This window comes from Leucopleurus acutus, assembly GCF_964270905.1.
Source record: "Leucopleurus acutus genome assembly, chromosome: 3".
Lineage (NCBI taxonomy): Eukaryota > Metazoa > Chordata > Mammalia > Artiodactyla > Delphinidae > Leucopleurus > Leucopleurus acutus.
The window spans coordinates 128,703,316-128,730,481 of NC_139145.1; the positions used below are offsets into that span (position 1 = coordinate 128,703,316).

The 27,166-nt window shown below is 37.7% G+C and overlaps 1 protein-coding gene across 1 annotated transcript; it reads left to right on the plus strand.

Moving 5' to 3' along the window:
* Nucleotides 1–2,600: 2,600 nt before the first annotated feature.
* Nucleotides 2,601–26,936, plus strand: ELOVL7 (ELOVL fatty acid elongase 7). The gene is made up of 7 exons (XM_082835910.1): nucleotides 2,601–2,675; nucleotides 9,591–9,781; nucleotides 13,249–13,329; nucleotides 14,216–14,272; nucleotides 16,532–16,637; nucleotides 21,537–21,673; nucleotides 24,247–26,936. Exons 1-7 carry the CDS (start codon nucleotides 2,612–2,614, stop codon nucleotides 24,454–24,456), a joined length of 846 nt encoding a protein of 281 aa, XP_082692036.1. The 5' UTR covers nucleotides 2,601–2,611; the 3' UTR covers nucleotides 24,457–26,936.
* The last annotated feature ends 230 nt before the right edge of the window (nucleotides 26,937–27,166 follow it).

Genomic DNA, 27,166 nt, shown 5'->3' on the forward strand with positions numbered 1-27,166 from the left:
ACGTATCATCATTAACCAATCAGTCCATTTTTAATAGACATTTGGCTTGTTTCCAGTCTTTTGCTCTTACTGACTGATGCAATGAGTAAGCTTGAATATATGTCATTGAGCGTATGTGCATATATCTCTATAGGAGAAGTTTCTAGAAATAGGATTGCTGGCTTAAAAATATGCGTTTATAATTTTTTTACCGATAATGCCAAATTGCACCAAGGGTTATACTAATTTGCACTCCCACCAACAAGGTATGAGTTTCCCACAGTCCTTCCAACAGAGTGAACACATTTTTGGATTTTGGCCCATCTGATTGATAAAAATTTTTGGACTTTAGTCCATCCGATGCAATAAAATATTGTAGATTTCTTTTTTTAACTTTTTAAAAAATTAATTAATTAATTAATTGTAATTTTGGCTGCGTTGAGTCTGTTGCTGCACGCAGGTTTTCTCTAGTTGTGGCGAGCGGGGGCTACTCTTTGTTGTGGTGCCCGGGCTTCTCATTGCGGTGGCTTCTCCTGTTGCAGAGCATGGGCTCTAGGCACATAGGCTTCAGTAGTTGCAGCACGCAGGCTCAGTAGTTGTGGCTCACGGGCTGTAGAGCGCAGGCTCAGTAGTTGTGGCGCACGGGCCCAGGGCTCGAACCCGTGTCCCCTGCATTGGCAGGTGGATTCTCAACCACTGCGCCACCAGGGAAGCCCCGTATATTTCTTACTATGGTTAAAGTTAAGCAACTTTTCGTATGTTTAAGAGCCATTTGTATTTCCTTTTCTGTGAAATTTGCCCATTTTTTTCTTGGCTTATAGGTCTTTTTCTCATCAGTTTCTAGGAACTCTTAATATATGGGGGAGAGTAGCACTTGTCTGTATTTTAAATTGAACATATATATTTTTTTCTGTTTGTCATTTGGTTTTTTTCCTTTCTTCTTCTTGATTTTCATATGGTTAAATTTGTTAGTCTCCTCTTATGTCTTATGGATTTTAAATCAAAGTTAAAAAAGAGTTTTTCTACTCCAAGGTTATAAAAGAGTTCTCCCTGTTGTCATCTAGTACTTTCATGGTTCTTTGAAATTTTTACTTAAATCTTTGATATATTGGAGTTTATCTTGGTTTTTAGTATAATTTTTGGATCCAACTTGTTTTTTGCAGTTGACTATCTAGTTGTACCATACCATTTACTCAGTAATTGCTGGTAATTCAGTGCCTACTGGTTTGAGTTGTCACCTTTATCATATACGATATGTCTTTAAAAAATACATATATACTTTATATATGTATATTCTAAAATGTCTTTATCTTAGAATGCTAGAATAAAGTCTGAATTTTTCTGTTGCAGACCTAGAGGGTTTAGTTTTTATTGTGGTAAAATATACATAATGTAAAATTTAACATTTTAACCATTTTTAAGTGTAAAGTTCAATGGCATTAAGTATATTTGCATTTTTGTGCAACCGTCACCACCAGCTATCTCTAGAACTTTTCATCTTCCCACCATATGACTTGAAATCAAACCTACTATTCATTTTATGATGCACCATTCCTTTGTAAGGTGTGTGCTGTTTTCAGAGATGTTAAAATTTGGGAAAGTGTATGTCTTAGAATTTATGAAATATGGTACTAAAATCCCCAAAGTTTTTGGTGTGTTTCTGGATGTTCTGTTCTATTCCATTGGTTTGCCTCTTCATGTGCTAGTGTCACACTGTTTTAATTACTGAATATTTAGAATATCTTTTAATACATGATAGAGCTAGTTTTCCCTCATTGGCCTTCTTTTTCAAAAGACTTCTTTTTCCAGCTGTTTTTGTCATCAGTCCAGATAAACTAGGCAACTTCTCCTTGGCTCTTGTAGATCTTTTCCTCCCTCTCTCTACCTCTATTTCAATTAAATTATAAACACTTGAATATAGAAGATCTTCTTACGCCTGAAGGTCAGCTAGAAGTCTGGATCAGGTCTTCCCTGGTGGCGCAGTGGTTGAGAGTCCGCCTGCCGATGCAGGGGACGCGGGCCCGTGCCCCGGTCCAGGAAGATCCCACATGCCGCTGAGCAGCTGGGCCCGTGAGCCATGGCCGCTGAACCTGCACGTTCGGAGCCTGTGCTCCGCAACGGGAGAAGCCGCAACAGTGAGAGGTCCGCGTACCGCAAAAAAAAAAAAAAAAAAAAAAAAAAAAAAAAAGTCTGGATCAGAGTATCTTTTCTGAAAGTTTGTCATCTTGACTTTCTTCTGGGTTTTTACTTCAACATTGCCATGGGAGGTACAGTCCATTCCTGACCTATATTGTTTCCGTAAAGGGAGATAGATGCTCCTATGACAGTTCTTAGAATCACCTACTCCTTTTGCATCTCGTACATAGAACATCAGCTTTTTGAGTGAATTAAGCATTGTCCTTATGATGAAAAGTCTTAAATGTTTGCAACTGCATCAGGGTTTAATGTGGTTCACTAATGCATTTACCCTCAGTAAGTTTGTTGTTTTGCCAGTTATTCCTATTAAATTTTTAACATTTTTAATATTGTATTAGTAGAAACTTGGCTTTATTTTGCATCCATAGATCATAAACACATCTCTTTTTTGTTTTACTGAAGAACCCATTGTAAGGGCGAGTAAATCCTGTGGAAAATGGCCTTCAGTGATCTTACATCGAGGACCGTGCATCTTTATGGTAATTGGATCAAAGATGCTGGTAAGTAACCAAATTTCTTAACTATGGCTCATCCTTCTTTTTCCTGTCAGATTCCCATATTTAATAGGATTTCATTGAAACAGATGAGAGACTTTGCAACTTAACACTACCTCACTGACACCCCACATATTGATTTTTATTACTAGTTAAATGAAGTGTCAAAGATTTCACTGAAGATATGTACAAAGATAGAGGTACACAGATGATGTTCATTACGATGTTTATAATAGTGAAGATAGCTTTAATATCCAAGGAAGGGAACTGTTTAATAAATGATGGTGCATTCCAACTCAGTAGCCATTAGAAGTGATTTTGGAGGCACAGGGCTCTTAGGCTTGATTCTGCCCTAATGCTCCTAAGGGAAATAACAGTTACTGCCAACAATGGCTCTGTCCAGGATGACTCTTGAGTGGGAAGGGCCGCAGCCCCCAGGGGCGTATCAGAAAGGATGGGGAGCGTTTCCTAAGGTAACCCCTGAGTAATTCTAGAAGGACCAGAGTAATTCTCCCCTTGCCCATTAGAAAAGTAAAAATCAATGTTGTTGAAGAACATTTAATGCCATAGCAAGAAGTTTAAAATACATTAAATGAAAGCAGCTTATGAAACACCACATGTATTTTTTTTGTGAGGGTTAGCAGTTATCTCTGTGTGGTAGGATTATGGGTAATTTCTATTTCCTTATCTATGTCTGTCTAGATGTTTTTAAACCACACAAATGTATGTTGCTTTTATAACTACTACAAAATGTGTTAATAATATAACAAAGGTAATTTTTTTTTTAAATAGACAGGAATCAGCACATTTTAGAGCTGAGATGGACTTAGGTATCATGAAAGCTACCTCCTCATGTTAGAGTTGGAGGAACTGAGGCCCAGAGATGTGACCTTCCCAACGTCATGGTCAGTTGTTAGCAGAAAAGATTAGAACCTATGTTTCCTGATTAGGATTAGTATTCTGACATTTCACATTTGAATTACTTTCCACATATTCACCACCATCACCATGTCAGATTAGTTCTTACCCATCAATTAGAAATCACATGTTCACCAAATCCAGGGGGAAAAGTGTCACCTCTTGATACCTACATTCCAATTTACACTGATTTCAGGAAAGATACACTGTTTCATGATTGCTGTCTTTCTCAGTAGACTACTGAAGACTAATCTTATTTCACTGAAAAAGGTCCTAACAGTTTTGCCCCTGAAGAATGCCAAGGACCTGAAAGAGACCCCATAAATAAAGAAGCGTCACTCTGGTGAATGGAGAGTTAAGGGATTTTTATATTTTCTCTTTTTTTTTCTTAGTTTTTCAACTTATTATGGTGCAGAGAATTGTAGGTTTCTTTAGAGGTCATCTTTCTCTGAAGGTTTACAGTAGTTCTCATAAATTCAGTAATTTAAAAACTAATTTTTTTGTTGTGTTCTAATGGTTTTTATTTTTATTTATTTATTTTAAAAAATATGAATATTTTAATTTCTTTTCAAAGTAGAGGTGTAACTTGCTACCTGAACTCTCACGATTTAACCTTGAAAACCAAGTAGATTTGGGTACATTTTTTAAAATAGACCTGTTTGGAAGAATAGATCCCTTACTATCCAACTCTTGCTATTAACTATCCCAATGGCAGGAACCCAAGAGATTCGGGTAATCCATATCCTAACACTATATAGATGATGAGTATCTATATAGTGCTAGAAGGATAAAATGTTTTAAGATGAACTACTTCTGAATTCCACTTCCACTTTTATTCATGGGTCAACACTTTATTTTTATTAGGAATACTTACACTGGAAAGCCCAGTAATATTAGGTCAGAAAAAGGAACGACAAAGGGGTGGAGGTGGGTAGGGAGAGGCAAGGAGAACCCTGGAAGCAGTGTTGCAAACAGTGCAGGGAGGAGGAGAGAAAGAGGCAGGTGATGATACCTATCTGAAGCTAAGCTAATTTAAAGTCTTGAGAGAAGAGGAAGGGTAGGGGTGTGTAGTGAGAAAACCTAGATTTAAGTTCTGACACTACTGTGAACCAGCTAGGTGATCTTGAACAAAGTATTTATTGTCTGTGGGTTTCAGTTTCTTTGTTAGCAAAACAGAGATGAGAATGGTATCCACCAGCTATCAGACAATATGCATGAAAATGCTCTGTTGTTTGGGAAATATCCCTACACAACCGGTGGTGGTGGTTGATGACTGATAGAGCATTTCCATCTTCAAACACTTTTAATATAGCATATCATTTTTTTTAAAAGTTTCTCCACATTTTCTTTTCCTGTCAAAATCCAGAAGGGTTAAAATGTTTTGTGTTGAGATTTATAACTTTATGAGAACACTATCGCGTGTAACTGGAGAGGTTTTTTTGCTTCTGCTTAGTGTGGTATCGATCTCTGAGAGCCATTAGGAATCATTTCTGGCCATCTTAGTCCAGTTTTACTTTGCCTACCCTCTGAAGGTCTGAGCCCATGATCAAGTGCCAAGAATTTCAAGCGTATTCTTGGCTTTGGCCCTAATCCTGAGTAGACTTTGGAAAACTTAATGATATTCATTGGTTTTCTGATTGCTAGAGAAGTGAGGGTCATGCATAGTTATTTCATGTGGAAAATTCCACAGCTACAGAATTTAAAAACAGTTTAATTAATACTTAAGCCATAAGAGGGTTTATTGTGATTCTTAGATATGAGATGTCAAACCTTGAAACAATGCTATAACATTTTTGTGTGTGTGTGTGTGGTACACAGGCCTCTCACTGTTGTGGCCTCTCCCATTGCAGAGCACAGGCTCTGGACGCGCAGGCTCAGCAGCCATAGCTCACAGGCCCAGCCGCTCCGCGGTATGTGGGATCTTCCAGACCGGGGCACGAACCCGTGTCTCCTGCATCGGCAGGTGGACTCTCAACCACTGCACCACCAGGGAAGCCCTATAACATTTTTAATGTTTGAAAAGCAACTTTCCTTGCATTTGGATAATAATGATGATGACTTTTCAGACATAGTTGTGATTTTTTTGCAAGAAGACAATGAGTAAGATTTGCTGCCACTCTGAACCTTTAGTACTTCACAAAGTATGAGAGGTACATGTTTGCTTTTCCTTCCAGCTTCTTCATCTTATTGGTGCTTATACCTTTAAAAGGGTGTACTCTTTGAGCTAGTACATGCTACTTAAGAAGTGAACACACTCTTAAAAGTAGTTGGTGGAAAAGTTCATTAATATTCTATGTATGTGGCCCTTGTACTCTCCTCTACTCTCTCTCTTTAGAACGCTCTTAGAAAAGCATTATCAGGCTAGTAATAAGTTAGAACTCTGGTAATCACTGGGTCATGGGCTCTCAGACAGCCTGCCCTCCCATCCTCTGCCTTTATCTTGGTTCTGCTCATAACACTTAAGCCCAACTCCGATGCTAAATGCAAGGTACATGAAACTCTCCCTCCCTCTCTAGGGAAAACAGAGCTCACTTGACCCCTGATCCTTTTGTAATTTGTGGGATCACAGACTGAGGCAGAATTAACTTTAAACATTGTCGAGCAGCCCCCTCTACAACCCCCTTATGGAGTCACCAGCCACACCTGGCTTGTAGACGTCTCATCACCGGGAACCTCCTGCCTCACATAGAAGTGGGCTCCCTATTCAGAAAGGTATCACTGTTGCCAAGAGAGAAGGCAGGAACAGTGAGCAGTCATCAAAGTCGTGGACATATTAGGACTTTGAATTTTATTCGCTCAGCAGGGAGAGCTAATTTAAGCAGAGGAATAATCTGAGCAAAGCTTTACTTCTAGAAAGTGAATTTGGCAGTTGTATAGAGACAAGACATAGCAGATTGGGTCAGGAGGCAGGGAAATCACATAAAAGATGATTGCAGAGCACCTAATGAGGAGTACTGAGGACCTCAGTGTAGGTGAAGGAAGCACTGAAGCCCTGGTTTATAACGTTGATGGTTCATCACGGTCACCTTGGCAGCTTTTTTCAACATACAGATGCCTGGGACCCATGCCGAGTCTTTTTTTTTTTTTTTTTTTTTTTTTGCTATCTGGTTTATAAATATTCCAGAGGTGATTCTGCTGTGCTGACAAAACTGAGATCTGCTGAAATAATAGTAGCCGTACTTACTGAGCAATTTGAGGTTGTGCCAAGCTCTTTACTCAAAATAACTCACTAAATCCTCTCTGAGCTACCTGCTGTTTTATGCCCAATTCACAGACGAGGAAACTAAGCACAGAGAAGTTAAGTCGGTGGCCTCAGGTCACATAACAAGTCAGTTATGTGAGAGCCAGGATCAGAGCGCAGACTGAAATAGGATGAAAAAGCTTGGTGTTTTGTTCTGTTATTTGCTTTGAAAATAATATGAAATTAAATTAGCTAGCTTTTCCTAAAAGATAAGATTTTTTTTAAAATCTGTAGAACTGGAAAGTCACACTCAGGATTCTTAAAAAAAGGTGTGTGCTTAAAATGTTAAATTACAGGAAAAATGATTTATTTAAATCATTTTTAAATAAAATGAGCCAGCCCAGCATGCGTTTCCTGGCTTTTTGTTTCTCCTACTGCTACCAGCAGAAGAACAGAAATATGATGTCATTTGATACCCACGTACCACCCCTTCCCCCCTCCCCTGCCACCACTGAGCTAATGAAAGAGTACAATAAAATATTTCTGATTCAGGAATTCCTTTGCTGACGAAAACAAAAGCCCAAAAAACTAGTTTTCCATCATGCCTGTGATGTCCATTAATAACAGAAACATTTAAAATTCCTTATAAAGAAAAAGAAAAAAATAAAAATCACCCATATTGTCCCCATCTGAAGGTGATAATGTTAACATTCTTCCAGAAGCCTTCTTTTAGTATTGGTTTTAAGTCTTTATTTCATTGGCGATGAAAACTTGACCTATTAATATGGTTTATGATGTTCATATATTTAAGGTTTGGATTACCCACTGATGGAAAAAATCCGTCATTTATAAATTTATTTTGGCAAAGGGCTATCTTTCCTAAACGGTGCTCCACAGAATGTTAGTTCCACAAGGTGTTAAATAGTATTCTACAGAAAAACAGGGCTACATGGCCAAGTAAGTTTGGGGAATGCTGCATACCACCATTCTCATCTTGGCAATTCACAACAAACATGAAGCACTAAGAAATCATGCAGAAAGGCACTTGTTTGTTTAACCTAGCATTTCTAGTAGCCTTTCCCCACTTTTTGTGGAAAGACTTTAAATAGCTTTCTTATGTTGCATAGTTTGGGACATGCTTGGATAGGATACAAGGTAAGGCACAAACTCATTTTTCTCCTAGGTAGTCAGTTTTCCTATTTACTGAATCGTCTCTCCCTTCCTGCTTGCTTATGAGGCTTTCTTTATCGTACATTAAATTCCTAAATATCTTGGGGTCCCTCCTAGAGCTGACTTTTGGCTTATGTATTATTTCGAGGTAGGGCATCTGTCAGTATTTTTGAGGGAAGCACATTTGAGTATAGAATAAATCACCTTTAATAGCTACAGCCATGCCCTGGTATATCTGAGTATCAAATGTGAACTTTCCAGCAATAAAATTGAGGCCAAGTGAGTCATCAGGTGTGGAGTCTATTGAAGAAATTTTTGCATTGGGTAGGAAGTCAGACTTGAAGGGATATGCAACGTTTTTTGGGTAATTGGCCACATCATTAGCAGTTTCAGTGGGCAAGGGCTGTATTCCCCCCACCCTTTTTCCCAATTAACAAGAATGATGGTACTTAGCAACCTAAGGTTAGTCAAGACTCAATTTTGAGTCAGATGTATTTGGAAACTTGTCCATACATATTTTCCTTTACAATATTCTGGCTTCATGAGGGAATTTAGTAAAATTATACCCGAACTACTTAAGATTATAGAATTAATCACATTTCATCTTGAGTTGCAAGTTTTAATTGATCTAATTCTCATGACCTGGAACTAGCAGGGACCATGTGAATTTCTTTTTTACATGGTTGTGAGGCTAGTACTTTTTTGTTTGTTTTTGTTTAAAATATCAGATTGATTAGCCCACATTTTGGACACCTTAAATGATGCTAAATCCCCTTTCAATTGTATGATACAGTATACAGAAAACTTTCCCCCAGTTTCCTTGGGGAAAGAAGAAAGTTAAGAAAAAGCAAAACCAAACATATTTATATATATAAAAGCATGTCTGGATGGAGAAACTCTAACATGTTACTGGTGGTTATAGACAGATGATAAAAGTTTGCTGGGGGCTTCCCTGGTGGCGCAGTGGTTGAGAGTCCGCTTGCCAATGCAGGGGACACGGATTTGTGCCCCGGTCCGGGAAGCTCCCACATGCCGCGGAGCGGCTGGGCCCGTGAGCCATGGCCGCTGAGCCTGCGCGTCCGGAGCCTGTGCTCTGCAACGGGAGAGGCCACAACAGTGAGAGGCCCACGTATCGCAAAAAAAAAACACACACAAAAAACAAACAAACAAAAAAGTTTGCTGGGTATATTCTGTTCTTCAGATTCAACTGTGTACCCCTGGTAGAATGACCAGGATGAACTACATCCATGGGCTTGCTCCCCTGCCCTCTGGTTTCTGGTTGAGTTCGGGGACTGGAGAGAGAGGGAGGAGGCTGAGGCTGGGGTATTGATTTCCGTGGCCCCTTATTTGCAGGATTGCCGTGCTGGCTGAATCCCTCAACTGAAGGTCACAGCTCCTCACCAGAGGGGCTCCTCCATATGGCTCTCTCCTGGGTTCTGGTAACCACTACCTCCTTTTGCCCTTTGAGCCTCACTGTTTCGAGCTCCTCACAATCCCTGGTGATTTCCCTTGGCACATCCTAAAAATAGCAGTGATCACTGACCAAATAGTCCACCGTCAGCGTTAGGATCTAGGTGCTCACTTAAATGCTGGTTACTGTCAGTTATCTCTTGGCTAAATGGATGTGCACTTACACCTTGTTTTTCTCTTAGATCCAAGAGTTGAAGACTGGCTCCTCATGTCCTCGCCTCTGCCACAAACTGTCATCCTTGGACTCTATGTCTATTTTGTCACATCCCTGGGACCAAAGCTCATGGAGAATCGAAAGCCCTTTGAACTCAAGAAAGCGATGATAACGTACAATTTTTTCATAGTACTCTTTTCTGTGTATATGTGTTATGAGGCAAGTGTCTTCAGTATTCCTAATGGGAGAATTTTGCCTGAGTCTTTATGTTTGTCTGTCATGATGTTTCTTGTTATGACTGTAAGGGTAACTCTCCAAGATTTAAGAAATTTCAGAAACTTAGCTCACTAGAGTAGATGTTTGTCAAAAAATTGTTATATATAGACCAGATATTGAACTCCTTAGAGGATCTCAGTATAGTCTGCCTCACAGGTGGTGAGAAGAATTAAGTCCAGGGACTTGCACGCAGTTAGCCATAAAAGATGATTGAATAAGTCCATACATGTTAAATTTTAAGGAAACTCAGAGTTGGAGAAATTAGATAACTTACCCAAAGTACTGTAGGTGGTAAGTGGAGGACTGATATTTGAATCCAGGTCGGTCTGACATTAGAGCTCATCCTGACTCTAATGAGTTGACATCATCATGGTAGCAGCTTTGGGTTCTGCATGCCCTGATGACCTGTTAGGTGGTAGACTGTTTGGTTTGATTTAGCTGGGCTTCGTTGGGGACAGAGAACTTAGACTCATACAAAGCAGTAGGTGAGGGAAGCTGTCCCTTAACTGTCAATAAGAGAGGTGGAGAACTTCTAGGACCCAAAAGCAGACTCATGTATGCTCTCTCTTTCCCCCCTGCTGATTACAAGTCTCAGCCACCCTCCCTTACCTGCTTTTCTGGGATTTCTTGCTTCTCTTCCAATGCTGGCTGGCTTCCTCATCCTATTCTCCTTACTTACTTCCTCTGCGGCATAGCCTATGCTTCCTCACAGCTGGGTCCCAGGAGGGCCTCGCATGACCTCTCCAGCCTCTCTAGACACCATGGCCTCTGCACATGCATCCTTCCAACCTGATTCCTGCCACGGATCCACCTGATCAGATCACCTTAAATCTGCTCTGGCCTCATTTCTCACGGCCTTCCTGAAGTCTGGACTTCCTTTGCTGCCTTCTACTTTATTTCCAAAATTAACTCACAGGTCACCTTACTCTCCTTTCTGGAGCATAAGCAACTGAAAGGGAAGGAGTAATAGAATAGAGCTAGGGAGCAGAAAAAATACATGCTTTGGGCAAGTTATCAGAGATAGGATATTGCCTACTATAGGACAGTGCTAAGAACAGACCTGGAAGCCAGGAGACCAGGGACTAGTTAGTCCCAGTTGCACTACTAACTAGCTACCTGATTTTGAACTAGTCATTTAAATACTCTGGGCCTCACTTCTCTCATTTTATAGAGTCAGGATTGACCTTGTCTCTCAGATCCCTTTATGCTCTGTGTCTGGTTGTACCATTGAATGTGATGTCCCCAAATATATTTCTCTGCAAGGAATCCAGTTATAACCAGTAAGTTTTGGTTTCTGTTTTAGCAATTACAACATAACAGGTTTGAGAATATCTGAATCTGAGAGTTTCTATCTCCCATTAACCAGTAATACTAGAGTAACTTATATGCAGTTTTGGGGTTTTTTACCTGCCAAATATAAATTATTACTCTTCCTTTGTGAAAGCCTAAAATATAGACATATATGTCAAAAGCTCTGCAGGCTTTTGGAATGTTCTTAAACTTAATATCAGGAAAGCATTAAGTTCTACTTTCTATTTAAACAGAGACTTTTGACAGCTGAGCAGCACATCACCTCCAGGACACATTCAAACGCATGGTTTATTGGGTGGGGCACAATTACATTTGCTCTACAGAGTGAACCCCTCTACTAGGGATGTTAGGGCAAATATGAATAAGGTGAGAGGAAGTACATCAGACTAAAGGAACCCACGTGCCTCATTTTATAGTGATGGTTTGAGTGTGCTAGTTACTTGGCTCCAGTCAAGAAATAAAGAGAGACCAGTGAAGACCCTGAAGAAGGCTACATCCCACAGCTTCTCCTATTTGGTGCAGCACTTGTTTGGCATAGGGTAGCATGGGGAATCAGTCATCCCCATCTGAGTGGGTGGACTTAGAGTGTTACTTGCATCAGTCAGAAGTGAGTCCAAGTGCAAAAGAATAGGAAGATGCTCACTGACAGATCAGGATTTTGTAAAACAGATTTAACTAGTTCTGTACCACATTCCCTTGTTCCTTTGAGAAAATTCATTGACTTGTTTTTGTAAGATACTTTTCTCACCCATGATATATGTCTTATACTTTTCTGAATCTTAATTCTCAAGATTTCATAATTTACCAAGTTAATAGTGTGATTAATTTATATTACAAATCAAGCTAGGAGCTAGTATCAATCAAAAAGGATAGTGTTTTTAAATACCACAGTGTAAGTAGTTTTTCTTTCTCCTTCATTTCTTTTCTTTTTACCATTAAAGTGTCATTCTGATTATGCCTCATAAACTTTTGCCTTTAGAAGTTAATTTACTGTAAAGTTGTCATTTCAGCTTTAACAGTAATTAAAAGTACAAACTTGTAATGTAATAGAAAATGATATAATCCTTATGCTGAGAAAGAAGACATCCTAGGGAAGATGTTGGCATTCGTGAGAATAGGACTCCAGAGAAGAACTGGTCATATTGTCAGAACAGTAAATTAAGCCAGCCATTTAATATAAATGTTAATTTTAAACTAGAACCCTTAGTTTTTCATTTTCAGGTACTGTTTTAAAAGGAGACCTTCCCACCGTCAGACTGAAAGAATGTCAATGTAATCTTTGAGTTAAGGTCCAGATTTATCAACAATAGGCTTTTTCTTCTCACCACTAGCCTAAGGTCACTTCGTGGGTGTGTTGGAATTAAGGCTTGCCAGACTGCACTTTCTTGTTAGTATTTTCATCTCTTACTTGTCATGTGAATCCAAAGCAAAATTAATACGTGAGTCTTGTATTTGGTCGATCTTGATTTAAAAGCTATGGACTATCACTTCACATTACATCCACTAGCCGAGATAGGAAAAACCCAGTTGATGCAGCCGTTGGATGAGTACATTGAGAAAGCTGCTTTGCTCATTTATTTGTTGACTAATTGCAAAGGCTAGAAATTATCAGAAAAGACTGATTTCAGACTTAGTCACCCCTTTGAGAGTACACAGACATATGCACAAGCACATAGAGATGTACACAAGGTCAAGCACTTACCAGTATTTGCTGTTCCAACAAAACATTCCTAGTATTTTGTTCTCCACTATATTAGAATAATCATTCCAAGAAATAGGTATTTATTTTAGTTAGTATACAGTTTATATAAATGTGACTTTAAAATTTTGAAAACTCTTTTTTTAACATCTTTATTGGAGTATAATTGCTTTACAATGGTGTGTTAGTTTCTGCTTTGTCACAAAGTGAATCGGTTTGAAAACTCTTGATGCTTTGATATCAAGCGAGTTCCTGGTTTGTAATTGTTCTAGCCCGCCTTTCCTTCTGCACTGACTGCTGACTCAGCTGAGAATGTAATGAAGAGACATACTCAAAACTACCTTCATTGTAGCCGTTGAGCAAATATTTCCTTCTTTAATATGCATGTGCTCTCTTGCAGTTTGTGATGTCTGGCTGGGGTACAGGTTATTCCTTTCGATGTGAAATTGTTGACTATTCACGCTCGCCTACAGCATTGAGGGTAAGTTTCTTTTTGGAGAAACTTGTAACACAAAATCAACGTTAAAACTTTTTGGACTCTATTTGTAAACACTGAATGTGAAATCAGAATGAGTAAGTGACTCAATTATCAGAATATATGTGTTGAGAGAAAAAGCTAAAAATTACAAGAAAAAAAATCAAAGAAATTCAGGTGTGTAATTTTCTGTAAAATGAAAACTGGTGCTTTTCTTTGTGAATTTCTTGGATTTAAAAGTAAATTTATGTCTGGTTCTTCAAAAAACAGAATTACCATATGATCCAACAATTCTACTTCTGGGTATATACCTAGAAGAATTGAAAGCTGGGATTCAAAGAGAGATTTGTATGCCAGTGTTCACAGCATTCTTCAAAAGATGGAAGCAACCCACATGTCCATCAGCGGATGAATGGATAAACAAATAGTGGTATATACATACAATGGAATATTTTTCAGCCTTAACAAGGACGGAAATTCTGACAACTGCTACAATGTGGTTGAGCCTTGAGGACATTATGCTAAGTGAAATAATCTAGGTACAAAGGGGCAAACAAATACTGTATGATTCTGTTATACGAGGTACACAGAGTAATCAGATTCAGAAATAGGAAGTAAAATGGTAGTTGTCAGGGGCTGGATTCACCAATGGGGACTTACTGTTTAATGGATACAGAGTCTCAGTCCTATAAGAGGAAAAGAGTTCTGTGGATAGACGGTGGTGATGGTTGCACAAGAATGTGAATGTACTTAATGCTACCAAACTGTACACTCTAAAATGGTTAAGATCGTAAATTTCATGTAATGTGAATTTCGCCAAAATTAGAAAAAATAAAATTTTCTTCCATGTAAAAATAAATAAATAAATTCATATCTATGTGTGTTTCTGCAGATGGCACGCACCTGCTGGCTTTATTACTTCTCCAAATTTATTGAGCTCTTAGATACTGTGAGTATATAATCACCACATTTGGTAAATGTTTGATGTTTCAATGAAAGCAATAAACTGTGAGTGTACAGTTGTCTCATAACTTTGGTTATCTCTGTTCCTCAGGCAGACCTCATATTATCTTTTACTTTTTATTATCAGTTATTTTAGAGAATAGGATAAACTTATTTTTCAGTCTTTTGCAAATGCCAAAAGATTTTCCTCTATATCAACCACCTGGTTAAGATAAGAATGTAACTAACACATATACTACAAAGCTGTGTCTCTATATAGATGGATGACAGTTGTTTTGTGAAGTAAGTTCAAGAAGCAAAGAGCAGAGAATATGTTGCCTTTGGTTCTTTACAGCAAAGCACTGTGTCATCCATACTCCTTTAAGAAGATAAATGCTTCAAAATTCATAAACTTACACTAGAATGTTAGCTTATCCCTGGAATATCAGTAATTTGGGTAACATCAAAACTATTTCCATCTGCCTTTCTGAAGTCCATGTTTACTGGTCTTCTCCCTTCCTGAGTATCAACTCTGACTGAGTGACTAGGCCTGGGAGAAGCAAGTGCCATGGATTAGGGTCCATGATGAGAGGAGAAAGCCATGCACCTTTATTTCCAGAAACAAAGGAAAGCTGGCTATTTATTTTGTTTTTGTGGCATGTGGGTCTTATTTATCTGGAATCAGTTCGGGGCCTAAGACTGACACGTGTTTTCTCTCTTCAGAATATATACCACTACATTTCTGGTAGCAAATTTCAATATGCTTTACCTTCTCAGCTGGCTACACATAATGTTAGAATTAGAAAGGAGAATTTAGTGAGTGTAGAATCTAGTGGTTCTCAAACGTTAGCATGCATTAGAATCACCTGGAGGACTCATTAAAAACACGTGTGCTTGGATCCCACCCGCAGAATTTCTGATTCAGTACGTGTTCGATGGGGCTCAAGAATTTGCATTTCTCTCAAGTTCTCAAGTGCTGTTATTGCTGTTGGTCCAGGGTCCACACTTCAAGAACCCCTGCTGTAGTCCAGTGGTTCTCAGCCGCTGTGGTGCTGGAGACCTAACTGCGTTAGAAAACAAAAACCTGGGCCCTGCCCCCAGAGATTTGGTGTCAGATGGTCTGGAGTTAGAGACCAGGCATGGTTATTTAAAAACAAAACACAGACCTTCCTGGTCACTGTAATATATGCAGACAGGGTTGAGAACCACTGACCTAGCCTGGAGCACTAAGTCTGAAGAGAAATGGAAGCCAGAAAGTTACAAGACTTGTCCAGAGGAACACCACTACTGACTAGGACCTAGGACCCCAGATTGCTGGTTTATGGCTTTTTCTGTTGCACCGTGTTGCCTTCCTCCACATGCATAGCAAAAGCATTTTGACTTCATTGTTCCTGCTTTGCATGTTTTCAGTTTCAGCTTCCATAAGGAAACTTGCTGCTCTGTGTTCTTCCCTGAACCACATTTCTCAACTACTCTTAGGAACGCTTTTGTTTCTGCTACTCTGTTTAGTCCTGTACTTAGAAGTCTAACTCATCACTGGTCTTCTGCATTTTGAATATTTTTGAACATTTAATTCTGCTTTTGAATATGTTTTTGAACCCCCGCCTCCACAAAGCCTTCCTCTTCTACCTCTTTGTTTGTCGTTTCTGTAAACCACTGGATACATTCAATCTGGATGGTGCCTCTGTTGCCCTTCTCATTTTTCCTAAGCTGCTTTGCTTTCTTTTCCACCCTACTTCCCCAATTAACTCTTCAAGTATTTCCCTTTTCCTCTTTCTTTAATAATAATTTGCTAACTTCAGATTTGCTACAAGTCCTCTTTTAGTTTGCTTAATCCCTTATCTAACTTGGTAGGATGTGTTAGTTAGGGAGCAGTGTAGAAATTCAGTCCTAGGACTTAAAATTCTCTGCTTCCACATATATTTCAAAATCCACGTGGGTTTTTTTTTTAAAACCAGTAACATTTTTTCAGTAATTTTTGGTCATATTCTTCACTTTATATCTTTGATTTTTAAATCTTCATTCAATATCTTTTCACCTTTTTATTGATTCTTGCATGACTAGGCATCGTACCTAAGTTCTTTCATACTTATTAGCTTTTGAGCTGCCTCTTGGAGAATCAGCTGCTTCTACAGGCATTCTGTAAGGCAACTCTTTCAAAGCACATTACAACGTGGAATAGTTTGCACTTTGCCAATAGTTTTGTAACACTAGATAAATTATTGCATGATTTTATATGAACTTGATTTTCTTTAAATTATTTCAGATCTTTTTTGTTCTGCGTAAGAAAAATAGTCAAGTGACTTTCCTGCATGTCTTCCATCATACCATCATGCCATGGACCTGGTGGTTTGGAGTCAAATTTGCCGCAGGTAGCCAAGGGAGAGTTGGGATCATGTGTTACAATTGATTACGTTTCTGTATGCTATAAGCATAAATTCTGTCCTTAAATGTGATTTAAAAGAATCTCAAAACATCAAAGAATCACTTTGATCAAACTTCTGACTTTCATTAATTATCTGAAACATAAACATAGGACTCCTAACTAGATCACCCCTCCACCCCCCAATACTCTTTAATATGTAAGACCTTTGGGTATAGTCTTCTACACATATCCTTTAGTTGTTTTGTTTGGATTTTATTCTTGTCCTATATAGTTCCATAACTATTTTTAAATAAATAATTAACAAACAAATAAAATGGCAAAATCCTTGGTTTTATAGGAATATAGCTAGATAACTTATTCCTTGTATTTCCAGGAAGTTAGAATGTTTATCTCAAGTTCCATGTCTTCTTTGCTTTCAAATTTCCAAAAACTGATACACATCCCAATCCCTAACAACTCTGTAAAGATGTGTCAAATTGCAGTTTCCCACCTTCCCTAAACATCCTACCATAGTAAAGGATGTTTTGATATTGTTTTTTAGGTCAAAAATAGTTTAACTCAAAAGCTTGGCAAACAGGTTCTTTAGTTGGTTTTGATTTTATGCTTCTGAACATCTAGAATATGAGAAAACAGAAAGGTAAGTAATTTTACCTATCATAAATTTTTAAATAAGTGATATCCTGAAGGATATAGTCTTACTAGCAAAAATTGTTTGGGGTATTTATGTATGCTAGTTTCTTCAATTTAAGAAGTCTTCATGTAAGCCTGCAGCTCATACTAGACAAAGCTTTAACATTTCTGTGAAGAGCTCACCTCTATTGGGTATTCTGACTTGGTAAGACTAAAAGGAAAGAGAAACCACAATTGAAGAACTCTTGTTTGAGTTTTAGACTCTCTAGGCATGGGGAAAAATTCTGCATGTCTCAGAGCATGAGGGGACATGGATAAGCCAGTGGCTAGAAGAAGATGGCAGAACCTAGGGGAGCTGGAAGGGCTGTCCCTACCTTGGCCTAAGGGCATCAGATTTTCCAGCATGTGAAGTAGCTCCTTGCCCCAAATTGGCATTTATCTGTTGAGGATTTTTTTAAAGGAAATGTAGTTGTTTTTCTTATAATGTATATGTGTTAATTTAAAAATTTAACTCACATTATAACAAGATAGTCTCATCTGTGTCCATTTTACAGATTGAAGGTAGTTATATTATTTAATCTCCATTATTTTTCTTTGCTTTCTGTGTTTTTATTTTCTCTCACGTGTATATTGTGCCTCTCAGTTCTTTCTACAGTGGTATTTCTTAACACTATTTTTTTTGGTGAAAATTAGAAAATACCTAAACATCCAGTAATAGAATGGTTATGATGTCTTGTGTTTATAATTGTGAAATGCAAATGATATTGAAAGACATTTAGCTCAAACTTTTGTTAAGAAGCTTGGCTCCTAAATTATCAGAAATAGATGGCTATTCTTACTATTCTGTTTTTAAAGTATGCTAGACAAGGTGTTTTCACACTCTTAGAACTTACTTATTCAGATTTCTTCCTTGAGACCAGATTATTCTATTACAACACTGAAAAATAGATATAGATTAAAAATATATAGGAAGACAATACCCCAAAAACAGTGATTTAGAGAAATCGACACAAAAGTGGTCTCCCTCTCCTTCTTTATCCATCTCTGCATTTTCTAATTTTTCTAGTTTGAATATCTGTTGGTTCTATAATGGGAAAAAATAAATTTTATTTGAAGAATAGAGTTGAGCATTTTTCTAGTTTCTCTCTTTGAGTCCATTGATAGTCTGGTTTCCATTTAAAAAACAAGCAATGCTTTCAATAATGAACATTTAAACATATAATATTCCTCAATTTTTCAATGTTACCATGTACATTAAGCACTTTGTAGTGGATTCATTGTCCACACCTCAATTCCCCGTCGGCTTTACAAAATGTAAGTGGTAGAAAATAATGTTTTCTTCTCTCTCATATGTTCCATGAGTTGGCACTTCTGCTCAGTCTCATGTGTGGAACCTAGTAAACCCTTGTACAACACACCTGGTATCTATTCAGTGACAAGCACAGCAACAAGAGCTGAGGTATTCCCAGAAGTGTGGTGTGGCATTGGCTTTCATTCCTAGAATAAAACTGTCCAGTTTAAACTGTCCTTTCGAAAACTTGAGCACAGCTGATCTCTATCTAGTATTTAATTTCCTGTTTGCCTGTGGTACTCCTCCCTGGGATAATAGCAATCCACCTTTTCTTTTGAACGTGATGAAAATATTTCTGAGGCAGGTTTTTATATTAATTATGTATATACTCCTTCCCAGAGATATGGAGAGTTGTGATAATTACCCAGGTGGTTCCTTTATTTTTTTCCAAAGCAAAGGAGTAAAATGTGATGGTACATCTCATCCTGAGATGTTTGCTTTTCAGAACTATTATGAAGAAGAAAACAAGCTTAGAAAATACTTTATTAGAAAAGCCTTCCAAAGAAGATATGAAAAGCATTACTAATTAAAATGTGATTGTTCTGTGAACAAACATTAAAATAACTTATCAGAAAATAATCATTACTAGAGAAAATAAGCAAGTTAATTTGATTTGATAGCTTATTTTGATTGGTAACCCTTACTGAACACTCTTAGCTACACTAGTGCTTTGTTAAATTCCTGTCCCTAGGAGCCTCATTTTAGGACACTTAAATGGTGAAAGTTTCTGAGTGGAAAATAGAACCCTTGACCAAAAAATGGGAGAGGTGTCTTAGTGAGAAAGGCTCAGTCTAATGTAGTTCATTATCAAGCATGAAATAGATTTCCTGTGTATATGTAATGGTGAGACAAATGGACTTGAGAGGTATTTGGCTTGTCCCCATGTTAAGCAGCTTGACTCCTAATCTATTCTATTTTTAAATTAGCCTAGAAAAGGTGTTTTCATACCATACTAATTTATTTATTCAAGTTTCTTTTGGGAAATAAGACTAATCCAAATGTAAATAATAAAAGCTGGGAGGTTGTTAATAAGCTTCATTAATTTAGTTTCTTCTGACTCGAAATTTGTGATAATTACAGGATTAGCTGAAATTTGATTTACTTAGGAAAGTTTATGAAGCACAGTATAGCATAAAAGAGACTTTAGGGGAATATTTAAACTACTTAAAAGTAATTATTTAAAACAGGTATTTTAAGGGTGTACTTTGGCAGTGGTAGTATTTAGAAGAATCTAGCATTGCTGCAATTATGAATGATTTTTTAAAAAATAATTATTTCTTCCATGAAACAATTTTTATGACATTTCTCCTTAGAAGATTGTGGTTGAAGTAATAAATTTGTATTTTGCTTTAAACTTTCTATAACTCATAGTGTTCATGGATTCAGTCCTTCCTCTAACATAGGCAAATCTGTGAGGTTTTGCTTAATTTCTGAAATTAAAGAATATTAGAATAAATAAAATAGCATATTTTGGAGAAAAATTTAAATTCTAGGTCAACATTACTAAGCTGAATCAGGCTGTGCATAAAGAATGAAGATTCTTCAAGACTGTGCATCTTAGGAAAGAGACACTAGGGAAGAGTTTTGGTTTTTTTCCCTACCATCAACTGAACACTCTGTTACCTCTTCCACTGTACTACTGATCCAGCTAAACACAATTGTAACAATCTTTGCTTATATTCCCCCCAGGGTCCTTTTCTTCTATTCTAAATTGAAAGTGATCAGTAGGAGATGTGGTGAGATTAGAAGAGGAAAACCAGGATAGGAAGGCACAATTGGTAATAGTCAAATAGAAGCAGTAAGGAAAGATGATTTAACAATTAATAAATGTTTATTTTGGAAAAACAATGATTGATTAAAGCAAACTTAGCACAGCTTGGTAATGAAAGCCAGTGGTTTTACTGCCAAAATTTTGTGGCACTTGGACTTCCCTGGTGGTTCAGTGGTTAAGACTCCATGCTTCCACTGCATACTGCAGGGGAACGGGTTTGATCCTTGGTCAGGCAAGTTCCGCATGCCACGCAGTACGGCAAAAAAAAAAAAAAAAAAAATATTGTGGCACTAAAAGTATTGATGGAAAACTATTGAGAATGGAAAAAGTTAATTTGATTCCACACAATGTTATGTAAAATAATATTCTTAGTGGCTTTATTCATAATAACCCAAATTGAAGACAACTCAAATGTCTTTTAATGGGAGGATGGATACATTGTGATGCATTCATATCATGTAATACTACACAGCAATAAAAAGGCAATCACATGGTTGAATCTTAAAAACAGTATGTTGATTGAAAGAAGGTAGCCACAAAGAATACATCCTGTGTAATTCTATTTATATGAAGTTTTGTAACAGGCAAAACTAATAGTTGATGATGGAAGTCAGAATAAAAGTTACATTGGGAGGAGTATGTCCTTGGAAGGGGCACATGGGAACTTTATGTGGCATCAGCAATGTTCTGTATCTTGAATTTGGTGGTGGTAACAGGTTTATACATATGTAAAAAATCAAGTTGTACACTTAAGATTGGTGTACTTTGTGTGCTTTATATATGTTAATTCTCACTAAAAATGAATTTGATTACTATTACTTAGCAATATATTATATTTAAAAAGAAGTCAACTTAGTTTGTTAAAGTAACCAAATCATAAGACTGTTTTAAGGTTAAGATATCACAGAATAAAGTCATGCTAATTTATTTTACAAGATTTGTATTTTAGTTTTACTAACTGGATGTATTATCCAGCTTCCTCTAATTTTATAGCTATTTAACAATAGTGATATTTCATATATATTTTTCTTCCTAATAAAATTAAAGAAATAATTATACTAAAATTTCAGTTCAGACAAAAATATGTCTCATTTTAAGGAACAGTGCCCCTATTTTACAATATTTTTTTCCAGGTGGTTTGGGAACATTCCATGCCTTTCTAAATACAGCTGTACATGTAGTCATGTATTCCTACTATGGACTGTGTGCATTGGGACCAGCCTACCAGAAGTATTTGTGGTGGAAAAAGTATTTGACATCATTACAGCTTGTGAGTAATTAATTTTCTTTAAAACCAGATATGAAACTAAACTGGAGTCCCTTGTCTTCCTTACGAATGAGGATACTAACTAAAGAGCAAAGTTTACAAAACACAGGGATATAAATTGTCTGCCCTCTTATGGCATCCCATCATTGTCCTTTCTTTGTTATGTGAACTTTTGTCAGGAACTTCATTGAAAGCAAAGCCTATTTGGTAGCCAAGAGGCTCAGACAATTAAACTAGCGTGTGTATCTTTATACTATTTTATGCATTTATATAAAATAAAAATATTTATGTTCAAAATTATGTGAACCTCATTATACATAATATTAAATTAGAAGTTAGACATTCCAGGGCTTCCCTGGTGGCGCAGTGGTTGAGAGTCTGCCTGCCGATGCAGGGGACACGGGTTCGTGCCCCGGTCCGGGAAGATCCCACATGCCACGGAGCGGCTAGGCCCGTGAGCCATGGCCGCTGAGCCTGCACGCCCGGAGCCTGTGCTCCACAACGGGAGAGGCCACAACCGTGAGAGGCCTGCGTACCGCAAAAAAAAAAAAAAAAAAAAAAAGAAGTTAGACATACCATATTCTAGATCTAAATGACCTTGAGGGAATGTAACTTTGAGAGGATTATGAGCCTTTCTGTGTGCCTGCCTATCTAGTCCTAACATTTATAAGTCTATTTTTCCTCCAGCTAGTAAAAGTACTGTGGGAATTAAAGGTGTAGAATGGTGGTGTAATATACATATTGACAAAAGTGACAACACCCTAAATAACTAACCATAAGGAAATGAAGAAGTAAATTATTCTAATTCCTGCTTGGGAATATTACAAAGTCATGAAAATTATTCACAAATCCTTTCTTTTTAAGCATTTTTTATGATTGTAAAGTAATATGTCCTCATTGCAGAGAAATTAGAACATCTATACTGCATATAGAATTTTTAAAAAATTTTATTTATTTATTTTTGGCTGTGTTGGGTTTTCGTTTCTGTGCGCGGGCTTTCTCTAGTTGCAGCGAGTGGGGGCTTCTCTTCATCGCAGTGCGCGGGCTTCTCATTGTAGTGGCTTCTCTTGTTGCGGAGCACAGGCTCTAGACGCTCAGGCTCAGTAGTTGTGCCTCACGGGCTTAGTTGCTCCGCGGCATGTGGGATCTTCCCAGACCAGGGCTCGAACCCTGTTCCCTACGTTGGCAGGCAGATTCTTAACCACTGCACCACCAGGGAAGCCCTGCATATAGAATTTTGTATCAGGCTTTTTTTTCACTTAACATACTCTTAAATGTTGTAGAAACTTTTTAATAATATGGAAAAATACTTACATAGCAAAAAGAATACATGTTGTTCATTATTTTTTCAAATATGTTGATAATATTTACACAAACACACCTGCATAGGATGTTGAGGATGCTGCTTACACTTTCTAAGGTTTCATTTTCTCGTCTGCAAAATGAGAGGAATAATTGTATCTACTGCACAGGAATGTTCTAAAAGTTCCTTAAGATAATGCAAGGAGGGCTTCCCTGGTGGCGCAGTGGTTGAGAGTCCACCCGCCAGTGCAGGGGACATGGGTTCGTGCCCCGGTCCGGGAAGATCCCACATGCTGCGGAGCGGCTGGGCCCGTGAGCCATGGCCGCTGAGCCTGCCCGTCCAGAGCCTGTGCTCTGCAATGGGAGAGGCCACAACAGTGAGAGGCCCACGTACCACAAAAAAAAAAAAAAAAAGATAATGCAAGGAAAGCTGATGATTATAACAGGAACAATGTGAAAATCTTAACTATGGTTATAACAGGATAGATTGTGGGTAATCATTATTTATTTTTTTGTATAGATTTTTATTTTCCAAAATTTCCACAGAACGCATGTTGCCTTTTAATCATGAGAAAAAATATATCCAAAAAATCTGGATGTTAGCCCAAAACATGTCCCTTTTAAGACTGTGTAGAACGTTCTAGAACACAGAGCCCTTGGGCATCGCTAGGAGGGTCACCAATGCCCTCTCACTCCTTGCAGATTCTCTACTGCAGTTGGCAGATAGGATGTATTTTTTATCTATGACGGTGGAGGACCGGTGGCAGATATGAGGACTTAGCAATGCTTTGGCTCCTACAAAATAAGCGGGCCTCTAATTAGAATGTTTTTATTCCCCTCCCCACCAATGGAAATATCCAGTCTACCAACAGGACAGAATGTTTGAAATCAAACTGCCCTAGAAAATTAGGCCATAAGGTAGTGGTCCTGTATGCATTTCATCGGTCAAGGACTCAAGTCAGAGACTGATGGTTCTCTGAGTGTGAAAGGGCTGCTGCACTGCCCTGCTCCAGGGACATTTACATAGCTCCCCCTGGAGCTGTGCACTTTGGCAGGACTGAATAGTAGTTCCAAATTCCCATCTGCATTTTGACATTGTTCCACCCACTGTCATTCCCATAGAGGCTAGATTGAAAGATAAAATTCCCTGTCCAACAGTAGCCTGGATGTGGTTGGAGAGTGTTTAAACATAAGCAGACAAAGAATGCATTAAATAATTGCTCCATTGTGACTCTTCGTAGCTAAACAATACTTTTCATTCTTCCATCTGTTAGGTCCAGTTCGTTATTGTCACTATACACATAGGCCAGTTTTTTTTCATGGAGGATTGCAAGTACCAGTTTCCAGTCTTTCTGTACATCATTATGAGTTACGGGTGCATCTTTCTGCTGCTCTTTCTCCATTTTTGGTACCGTGCTTACACCAAAGGTCAGAGGCTACCCAAAACAGTGAAAAATGGAATCTGCAAAAACAAAGATCACTGAAATTCAAGCACAGCATAAATCTATGAATAAGACTGATATCTTGTCTTCCTTGACAATCAAGAGATATTTCCATGTGCAGTGCATTTTGTATATTTTTCAAAACCAAGAGCTTGTATTTTTATGATAAGTTATTGGGGTTTCTGATATTTGAGAGCCCAAAACTCCCAGATAACAGTCTTCTGATAATTAGAGCCTAAAGCAGCCAGTTTTTCAGCTGCTTTTAAACCTAATCTAAAGGTTTTATTTAACACATTTTGTTAGATTGAAAGAAGGATGTGAAACAGTAGAGTACTCTTCAAAGAAGTCCAGTATAGATGAAAAATATCGTTAGATATTTTGAGCACGGACAGAGATCCATGCCGTACAGTAGATTCCTTCTGCCAGGTCTGGAAACCTTTAACTGTGGGCTCTGGCTTTGTTGCTTGTTGACTATATTCAGAAGACACTGTATTTACTCTTAAATTCCTATTCTAAAGAGCTAATAGGGTGAACGTTAAGTGTATTTTTGATCAGTTATCATTTAAAATCACTAATGGTAATTTTTAATGGATCTTTTGAGTAGCCGGCACCAGTTTTGCTTGTAAGACTTCCTCACAACGCTTTTGTTGTGTAAACTGTTTAAAAGTGACAATCCTTTAGGGTAATACATTGATGCACTTGAAACTAAGGTTAAGTTATTATTTTGAAAACAAGGTGATTTGTTCTGATGGCTTAATGAACACTTTGCTATCGCCGTTTTGCAATGAACTTTGTATATTTTGGGAAAGAGGTGAATTTATCAATGGAAAAAATAGTTGTCTGTGGTGTTGTAATGTCACTTTCTCATATCATGGTTTAAAGGATTATCTTGGTTAAATATATATTGGTTAGATGTGTAAATGTTCATATCACTGGCACACACGAAATGATTTTAGACCACCCAGGGATGGGTTAAGGGTGGCTTGTGAAGCAACTGGAAACAAATGGTGGCACAGAGATTATCCAGGCAAGATGTGGTGATAAGGGTCTCTCTCATAATGAGAGAGCGCAAGAGAGAGACTGTATAATAGTTATTGTTATAGATTCACTGCATGGAAAAATATTTTCCAGAATTATGAATTAATTAACAGCCTGGAATTCTTTTTTTCAACCTTATCAACTATATAATGAGGGACTGAAATTCATTTTGCATAGCTCTCATTTCTTTAAAATTGCTACTTTCTAAAAGTCATATCTTCTTGTTGGAGAACCCAACTACTGATCAGTAGAGTTTTGCCTACTCTTCAGAAGAAACAGCAATATTTGGACATTTCTGAATTTTTCCACAGTGTTTTTTTTTCTTGTTCTATTTTACTTGATTTTGAAGGATTGCTTATGCTTGTATGACTGTAAGCAATTAGTACCCCAGTAATTGTGTAACACACAGTGATACTTATTGTACAATAAAGGCTGAGTTTTTACCAACTGTAAACTCCTAGAGGTAGGTGTCTCCCTCCTAATCCATTAATCTGTACCATGGCCTTTTCTCTTCACACTCAGCAAATTAGTAAGGTTATTTGCCTTTAGTGACTTCACTCGCTTACAATATGAGAATTTGAGGGTTGATAAAAGGGGAGATTTCATTTTTTTTTAATAAATAGTAAAGAACAGGAGAGCAAAGCTAAAAGAAACAGCAGCTCTAATTTATTTCTCTGTGAGAGTCTCAGGGTTCCTTAAGTGTTTTCCTGTTTTTCTCTTCAAATCCAACCAGTGCTAAAATGAGGAGGTACGGTAGATGCTGTTACACATACACACAATTCCCAAAGACCCCAGAAGGGTAAAGACCAAAAGGAAGCAAAACTAAAAGAAGAGAAAACAGGAGAGTTTGTTTCTTCTCTTGCATACTTTCTGCCCTGCACTGTACAACCCCTCCTTGTCTCCGTGTAGTCTTTAAAATGTTTGCTGTGCCTGTGAACTAACAGCAACATGTGACAGAATCACATTCTACATTATATGAATAGGAATGGAGAGCTAGAATGTTACAGGAAAAGAAATCACAGCTGGCAGAGGTAACCTCCGTATGAACAGCAGCAGATTAGAATGGGTATCACTGGATGTAGGATTGGATGGGCATCGTTTTATTAAACAGCTCTGTGGGTCACATAGAGTTTCTGCTGGAGTTTCATCCCACTTTTCAGGACTTCCTTGCCTTTGGGTTTGCTTACCTAACAAATAAAAAGGCCAAAAGGCCAGCTGCAAAATTTGGCTAATGACATAAAGCTCTATGAATCCTTTAGAACCTATATCTATATTACAAATAAATGCAAATGTAAAATTTTAAATATCTGTGGGACATTGCCATTTTACAGTCTTAATTGAGTAGAATTCTTAACTGAGCAGACTACATTGTTACATAAATTATAAGATTATGATGTTACATTTCTTCAATTATCCCTTATCTCTGTTAACTACTTTTAACGACTGTGGAAAACTCTGTGGATACTGTCAAAGTTTGGGTTTGGTTTTTGGTGTGTGTATTATAATAAATGTGTGGTATCACATGCACATGTGTGTGTCTTTCATTTTGGAATCTAACTGCATGTGTTTGCATGGATGGATGGTTTTTAATATGAATATTCATTTAACCAAATCATTTTACCCATTTGTTGTACACTTGTTATGTTCAGAGCCCTGTGCTAGACATTAGAGTGATACAAAATACAAAGATGCCTCCCGCATAGTTGGGACCTCC

Bases quoted from the DNA above. Each gene is read 5' to 3' on its own strand.
- ELOVL7 (XM_082835910.1), top strand. From the start codon at position 2,612: ATGGCCTTCAGTGATCTTACATCGAGGACCGTGCATCTTTATGGTAAT. The intron at 14,273-16,531 runs GTGAGTATATAA...AAATTATTTCAG, and splicing joins TTATTGAGCTCTTAGATACT to ATCTTTTTTGTTCTGCGTAA. The intron at 16,638-21,536 runs GTAGCCAAGGGA...ATTTTTTTCCAG, and splicing joins TGGAGTCAAATTTGCCGCAG to GTGGTTTGGGAACATTCCAT.